Source organism: Camelus ferus, chromosome 21 (genome assembly GCF_009834535.1).
Source record: "Camelus ferus isolate YT-003-E chromosome 21, BCGSAC_Cfer_1.0, whole genome shotgun sequence".
Classification (NCBI taxonomy): Eukaryota; Metazoa; Chordata; class Mammalia; order Artiodactyla; family Camelidae; genus Camelus; species Camelus ferus.
The window spans coordinates 25,397,991-25,406,376 of record NC_045716.1 but is presented as its reverse complement, the minus strand read 5'-3'; the positions used below and the strand labels follow the sequence as shown (position 1 = coordinate 25,406,376).

The following is an 8,386-nucleotide window of genomic DNA, read 5'->3' as shown; positions in this document are numbered from 1 at the left end:
CACTCGTCAGTGTTCTTCCGGCAGACCTTATAATCCGGGAGGAGAGGGCGCTAGAGTGGGCAAAGAATTGGGTGTGCAGCAAGTAGGCTAGGGGCCAGGTATCGAGCCTAGTCCCTGCCTGCTAGCCGCCTTATCTGGGCGGGCGAGGTCGCCGCTGCTTTCTTGGGCGCGGCCAGGGCACCCACTCTTCGCTTCTTGGAGGCGGCCGCGGGCCATCCTGGAAGAGCGGGCTTTGCGCACTTTGGTCGGGCTTTTCCGGGGCGTCTCCGCACTCGAAGGTGGGCCAGAGCTGTAATCGCGCTGGGAGGTGGGGGGGAGGGGGGGAGTGACACGCTGAGACCACGGAGAGTCACTAGGGGACGCTCGGGATTCGCGGGCCAGAGCGCGTAGGGGCTGGCCTTTTAGATTAGGCAGCTGAGAGCAGGGGATGGGTGAGAGCCCGCTACCTCCTCACCCACGCGAGAAAGGGCCCCACCCTGCGGGGCCCTCCGGCTTGGGAGGGAGGTCGCCCCCCCTGGCTGTCCTAGTTTCTGCCCAGTAAAGTGCGAGATTCCAGCGCCCTAGCTGCTAATTGGTTGTTGGTAATGTTCGGGCTTCTCAGCGGGAAATTTAGCAGATGCCACTCATCACCTTGCTTACACTCTCTCTCAAAAGTCCCCTGCAGGCCTGAACGATTTTCCTAGTCTTTTTTTTTAACCAAAGACAAAGAATCAGAATAGGAAAGTAGTTTATTACGTTACACCGTCATAGGCAACGTCTTGCCACAAAGATGAGAGGTGACTGTACAACGTGGGTGGCCGTACAGGGTCTTTGATAGGAAGGGGCTGGTAGGGAAGAAGGGAAGAATCCTTCCTTGCCTCTCAGCTTCCAGTGACTCCTGGCGTTTCTTGGCTTCTGGCAGCATAATTCCAATTTCTACCTTTGTCTTCATATGGCCTTCCTCCTTGTGTCTCTATCCAAATCACCCTCTCCTTGCTCTTATCCCACCCTCAATGCAGGATGATTTCATCTGAAGACACTTAGTTACATCTGCAAAGACCGTATTTCCAAATAAAGTCACATTCTGAGCTTCTGGGTGGACATGAATTTGGGGAGGACCCTGTTCAACCCACTATAGATGCTGGGCCCTTCGCCTCAGGGCCCTCTGGAAGACTGGTTTTCCCTTTCTAGGGGACTATGAAGTCTCTATCTCGAAAGGCCCTCAATAGAGTTGCTTACACCTGAGTAGAAAACTAAGATCGACAGCTTTGCCTTTTTCCCGGTGATCCCCATGTCCATGAGTGTGGAGGCTGGAGGGGAAGCTGCGTCTCCTCTTGGGAAAGTCTAGGCTTCAGGGGCAGTACAGGGAGATGTCTCTGTCCCTTGGCTAGATGCCTCTGGTAACTATGAGAAAGCCTGAACTGTCTGTTCCCCGGATTCACTTGTCTGGGAAAAGGTGGAATAGAAAAGGCATGGAGCTAGAATAGGGGCTGAATGTCTATTTCAATATCTGTAAAATGGTGACAATAAATGTAAACACCCCAGAGAATTACCATAGGGATAAAAGGAGATAAATACAGTCCATGCAAAATACTTAGAGCAAAGTCTCAACATGGCAATAAATTAATAATTGTCAGTCAATGTAATTAACATGTTAAACACTAATTGATGAAAGTCCTAAATCTTTCCTTTAGGAACATTACAATCATGTTGTGGAAAGAAAAATACATTGGAAACGTTACATTATCTAATCTCTAGATGATTAGCACGTAGAGATTCTGCTAGATTGTGGCCCAGACATTAAGAATATTTGGGTTCCTGGGTGTCTTATGAATCACAAAAGCCATCCACTATGTCCTCTCATTTGATTCCACAATAACCCAGGAAAGGAAAAAGGTTTTTTATTTTACAGGTAAGGAGATTTCTGGTAAAGAAGAGATGACTGGGAATGTGAGTCACCCAGCAAAAACATGGCCAAGATGAAATCTGAGCCTAAATTCTGTGTTTCTTTCTTTTTTTTTTTTTTTTTTTTTTTTTTTTTTAGATTCAAGGCTTCAGGGGAAAGGGATACACACAATAGATACAAATAATATCAGTATGTGTCCTGTAGGGAAGGAAAAATAATTTCCCCTCTGCCCTTTTGAGTTCTTAGATGGGACCCCCATAATAAGAGAGATTAACAAGAAAAAAAAAAAAAAACAGAAGTTTACTAACATGTACACATGGGAAATACTTGGGAAAATAAGTAACTCCCTGAGGTGAGTTAGATTCAGACTTAAATACCATCTTAATAGGGAAAGAGGAGGGAGGATTGGCCTCTAAGGGGCGAGTAAATGACTTTGGAGGAAAATGAATGGGCCCTAGAAGAACAGATGTGAAGTATGATAGTTTGTGACAGAGTTTGTCTGGGTGTGATATTGACTTCTAGTCGCCTCTCCTGTGATAAGAATCAGTCTTCCCTGCTCAATGAACCCCACCCCCCAGGAAGGGCATTATGACAATTGGGTTCCTTTTGGAGAGTCTGTCCTTAGGCAGATAAGGGAAGTTCAGAGAAAGTCTGTCCCTGTATTTGCTGTTTTTCAAGTACCTACTTCTCAAAATTACCAATATGCCAAAGTGGCATATTTTGGGGTGGCATGTTCTGTGACCCTTTCAGTACAGTAGAATAGACTTCTGACCTCAACCCACAGTAAGAAACACATTTTACATTGCCTCCTAGACACAATCACACAAGAATACAAGTTGCAACAGATTTCACAAAATGATACTTGCTATTTGTGATACACTCTGGTATTTTCTCTTCTGCTTCTTAAAAAAGGGCGCTCTCTATCAAGTAAACCAATTTCATACCCCACTAATGAATTACAACCTGTAGTTAGAAAAACACTGGCTAGAGGAAACTACAAAGAGTAAAGTAAAAGTCATTTTACTTATTTTTTAAAGTCTTACTATTTCTCTGAACATGCCTTCTGAATCTCTGTTTGCATACACAACCTAATGCCTGTCTTTGTGGGGAGGTGATGTCCACATCAATAGCTAGAGTAGAAGGCCTCTTGTGACAGATGACAAAGAGAAATGCAGGTTCAGCTCTGTGGGAGCTGAGAATGAAAGCCCATTTCCAGCTTAACAAATAAGGGAATCCTTCCTACAGGAGGTGATATTTGAGGTGGGTTCTCAAGAATGCTTAGGCTGTGAGACATGTTTAGACTGGGGGCTTGGAGAAGGTGATATAATCCAGAGGGGACAGTGAAAACAAAGACAGAAGAATTGTTGTTGGGCCACGTATAGCATGGACAAAGGCAGTAATGAGACGTGAGCCGTTAGTATTGGGGACCAGTTTTAGGGGCCTGCCAAACTAGGAGGGCCTAGGTTTTACTCCATAAACAATGTTGGGGAAAATGAGATGGGTAAGCAATATACAGGAGAGCAAACACAAAAGCAGTCACTCATGTGGAGATGCTTGAACTCATTAATAATCAAAGAAATGAAAGTGAAAACAACGATATTGCCCTACACCAGACAGTCTGGCAAATCTTAGAAAGTCAGCTGACCCAAGTGTTAGCCTGGAAGTGGGCTTCTAGGAGCCCTGATGCCTTGGTGTTGGAAGTTTGGGCCAACCATTCTGGAGGGGAGCCTGGTACTCCTTCATTCAATAAAGAATAAATAGACCCTAGTAATCGGAGTTCTGGTCCTGAGTTTTTATCCAAAAGATATTCTTACATAGGTCCATAAGGGAGATGTACAATGATGTTTATAACAGCATTTTTTGTGTTGATGGAGACTTGCAGCAAACCTGGATGTGTATCACTGGGAGAGCCAGAAGATCAAATTTAGGGTCTGCACATCCTGAAGGTATTCACAGCACTTCAATCAGCAAAGTGCATGTTCACATCACAATGTGGAAAGCGAAGAGAGATGCAGGTTGAATTTTGTGGGAGTCGAGCACGAAGGGCCATTTCTACATTAAAAGAAACCCCACTGAAGTGAATGGACACTCCTTTGAGGGTCAGGGTGCATCTGCAGCCGAGGGTGCTTGAATGGACACAGACCATCTGGCCTCTGAGACTGAGTTTTCTGTTTCCAGTGCCATTCAGCTCCTTTCTGTTTCCATAGTTATGTCAGCCTAGAAACTAATCAGGTTCTTTAAAGTCCGTTTCCATATACCTGGTCTAATCCTGCAGGGTCTGGCTCTGCATCCTTGTGTGACCTCCAGATTTTGCACTTTACCTCCTTGCCATCTAAACACTACCCACACTTGACTTCTTGTAGTGCCTCCTGTCTCCCCACATTTGCTGTCCTCCACTCTCCTCCAGGCCTCTGCCATGCCACCCTCTGCCTGGAACACTCCACCTTCCGAGCTCTTCCGGTGTCATCCTGAAAGTCCTTCCTCAGAGAGGCCTTCCTTAACCCCTTAAGTGAGGCCTTCTTCCATTACACTCTCTGGATCTGTACTTCTCCATCTTAACCCTTGTCACATTTTATTATAGTCACTGGTTTAATATCTGTCTTTCCTTCTAACCACCAAAAATCTAGGAAGGCAGAAGCTACTCTATTCTGTTTTACCTTATATCCTCACTGCCTAGCAGATTTCCTGATATCTAATAGATATTCAATAAATCATTGAATGAAAGATGAATTAATTAGATCATACCTAACAATGCTTAGGAGTCAGAGTGGACCTAGAGAGCCTTTCTTATGGAACTTACTAATGCTAATAGATACTTAACAATTATTTATAAAATCTATAATGACGTAAGGCAAGTGGTTGATGGAGGAAAAGTCTGGGGGCAGAGGAGGACACTGGTAAAGGGGGCAGGAGGGAAGAATTATAAAGGGGCACTAGGAAAGTCTGGCGGGGGTGGATATGATGGATAGGATCGTTATTTTGATTGAAGTAATGTTTTCATAGGTCTATATGTCTGTCTACATTTAGCAAATTGTACTTTAAACATGTACATTTTATTGTATGCTAATTATACCTCAGTAAAGTTTTGTTCTTTTGCTTGTTTTTTTTTTTTTAAGCAGAGGTGAGGATGGTAGAGAAATTAATTGAGACGTATCCTTTGAGGTGGAAGATTATAGCCCTGGCTTGAAAGAAAGAGTTAAAATTCCAAATTCTAACACTTCTTCCTTCCTCACTCTGTAACTTACTTCCTAGCAAACATCATGCCCAGGAGGAGCCCACAACCCATAACCAGAAGTCTCTCACATTTGTAAAGGTATTTCCACTGGGGAACCTTACGACTCTAGGGACAAACTAAACGGAGTGGAGCTACATCCTCTGGGATGGAGAATGAGAGCACCCCCAACCCCTCCCTCAAGGCTTTCAGCCACCACCACCACCGTAGACTTACATCCAGGGTGCATCCTGAGAATAAAACAGGGGGTATTTATTTTAATTTTAAGGTATAGATCTTTCCCCCTAAAGCCCAGGTTTTGGGAGAGAAGAGGAATCTTACTTTCTTAAGTCCCTTTAGCTCTAAATTAAGAGTTTATTCTCTGGAGAGTTTCTGAGAAGCCTCTCTGTGTCTTAGTTGCCTCATCTGTAAAATGGGAGATAATAGTGACTACTTCATTGGGTTCTAGGTACTCTGCAAGTGTTAGCTAAACTTTCTGAAGGACTTTTATTTCTTCTAACTTGTTTATAATGCTTCTTGTTGGAGATCATTTTGTTTGTTTGGGTTTTTTTGGTTTTTTGGTGGTCGTGTATTTTTCAATTCTAAGCATTGACAGTATGACGATAACAGACTATTTCAGCCCCATTACACCTCTGAGGTAGAAGTACATTTCAACAATGGTTTATAAATATTCATCCTCCAAATCAGAGGCACCCAGCTTTTCCACAGATCCAGTAGTGGTTGTATCCACTCATTTAACTTAGAAAATATATTGCAGAAGAATCCAGCCAAACTTTTAAATTAACTGATAACTTTATTAATAATAATAGCATCTACACACATTTGAAAACACACATGTAGGAAACATAGATTTATTCAGTCTCTGATAATGTCTGGAGTCCATTTGGATTCATGAAACCCCTGCAATCAACTCCAGGACCTCTTAACCAAAAGCAGAACTGAATAACTGATTAGATTGTCAGTGTCTTTATTAGCAAACTCAAGGCTTGGACAGAAAGATTCAACATTCTGTAATTACATGAAATAAAACTAAAATGCAATTGTCCTCACATTTGAGGATACAAAGGTGAACAATGTTACCTGCACGACCAGTGGACCAATAACTTTACTTCTTGCAATCTTGTTTTTAAAGAGATACTAACCTAGTTTACCTTACAGGGTCTCCTGAGATAGCGTTGTTTTTTCGTTTTGTTTTGTTTTTTTGGTGGAGGGGGAGTAATTAGGTTATCTATATTTGCTTAATTTTTTAATGGGGATACTGGGGGTTGAACCCAAGACCTAGTGCATGCACTCTACCACTGAGTTTACCCTCCACCCTGCAAGTGAGATATGGTGAGTGTAAATTAAAGCTCATCTAGGTGGGGGAACAAGGTATCAGGATGGGGAAGGGGCGTCAGAAAAGGAGAAAGGAAAAGGATCTTTCCAGTGACCAACGTTCTGAATTTAATGAAAATCCGAGAGATTAGGCCAAAGTGAGAAGCATAAAGGGAGGACTTCAAATTGCCATCTCCCTTCCTTTTTGGCGCAAAAAACAAAACAAAATAAAAACAAACCAAAAAAACACAAACAAAAAAAAACCAAAAAACAAAAACCAAAAAACAGGCCTCCTCCGAGCTATTGACCTGAGGTGAGGTGACCACGGACAGACTTGGGAAGGAGCTCCAAAAACATTTCCATTTTCATCGTGTCTTCACATACATCTAAAGTATACCTCACCCATCCATTAAGAAAGGGGTGGGACAGGAAAATAAATTCAACGAATTAATTCAAGTGTCCATTGTGTGCCAAGTACTGGTTGGCGCTGACGATACATTGGAAAACCAGACCAGCAGTTTCTGTTAAGGACTTGAGAAGAAAGACGATAAAGAAAATAAAAGAACAAGACAATTTCTGACACCCGCCAGGAGGAAGACAAAACACAGTGAGGGGCCAGGACAGGCAGGAACGAGAGGCGCAAATTCCTGAGTGGATGACTTGAAAGGATCTCAGAGGATTTTTAAACCCAGACTAAAATGACTAGTGCCTTGCAGTGACCCGAGGCCGGAGCGTTCCAAGAAAAGAATTAAATGCAAAAAACGATCCACAAACCGAGAAATAATAGGGACTTCAAAGCGCCAAAGTGAGCGGCGGAAACCACAATCTATCCATTCTGGAGCCGCGCGTGATTTTGAATATTCATGTCGTCCAATCACGGGAAAGATGAAACCATGCAGCGCGGGCTCCACCCGAAGTACTCCGAACGGCTGGTATCCACAGAAGGCCACATCGCAGGGTAGAACTGGTGATCCGGCACCCAAGCAGCTGTCGAACTACGGACAATTCCTCAGGACAGTGACGCAGTGTTCTCAGGACCCGGGCTTAGTTGTGTCTTGGGGTCCTTCCTCGTTGAAATCACTCACTTCGTTTTAGAACGCCGATGAAACATACCGAACAGAGCCACCAGGACAAGAAGTCCGGGAGCGGAGGGTGGGGACAAGCAGTCTTGATATCCTAATTTAGAACTGACTCATAGGAAAGCTAAGCAGCACAGTGAGGGGTTAAGACGCGCCCTAGATTAAAAAGCAAAGCCAGTCACGCTCCAGAAACCTCGTCAGATGGGATTAAAAAGCTACGTATACATCTTCCGTGACCTTTAGCCAACTAGAGTAACTTACTTTGTAAGAATTGAGAGGGAAGACAAGTGAACAAAGCTCTTTTCTGATTAGGTGGGTGGCTCTGAAAAGAGCCTTTGGAGGCAAGCGGCCCGGCGACTCATGCGAGCGCCACGTCCTGGCAGGGGCTCACTTGGAGCTGGTGTACTTGGTGACGGCCTTGGTACCCTCGGACACGGCGTGCTTGGCCAGCTCGCCGGGCAGCAGTAGGCGCACGGCCGTCTGGATCTCCCGGGACGTGATGGTCGAGCGCTTGTTGTAGTGCGCCAGGCGGGACGCTTCGCCCGCGATGCGCTCGAAGATGTCGTTGACGAACGAGTTCATGATGCCCATGGCCTTGGACGAGATACCAGTGTCTGGGTGCACCTGCTTCAGCACCTTGTACACGTAGATGGAGTAGCTCTCCTTGCGACTGCGCTTGCGCTTCTTGCCGTCCTTCTTCTGGGCTTTAGTGACGGCTTTCTTCGAGCCCTTCTTGGGCGCGGGGGCGGATTTTGCCGGCTCCGGCATTGTAGAAAACACGGCGGGTTAGCAGAGAAAAGATGTGTGAGAATGGGCGGGCATGATCCTTTTATAACCATCGTATGCAAATTAAGGCTCCAAAAGTCTTTCGTTTCT

The 8,386-nt window shown here is 44.6% G+C and overlaps 1 protein-coding gene across 1 annotated transcript; it reads right to left on the bottom strand.

Annotated features, from left to right (window-relative positions):
• Positions 1-5,890: 5,890 nt before the first annotated feature.
• On the bottom strand, positions 5,891-8,329 carry LOC102522749 (histone H2B type 2-E). Its single transcript, XM_032464385.1, has one exon. The coding sequence runs from the start codon at positions 8,276-8,278 to the stop codon at positions 7,898-7,900; it is 381 nt and encodes a 126-aa protein (XP_032320276.1). The 5' UTR covers positions 8,279-8,329; the 3' UTR covers positions 5,891-7,897.
• Between the last annotated feature and the right edge of the window lie 57 nt (positions 8,330-8,386).

What these genes read in the sequence shown, in the direction of transcription:
- LOC102522749 (XM_032464385.1), bottom strand. Translation starts at nt 8,278, where the DNA reads ATGCCGGAGCCGGCAAAATCCGCCCCCGCGCCCAAGAAGGGCTCGAAG.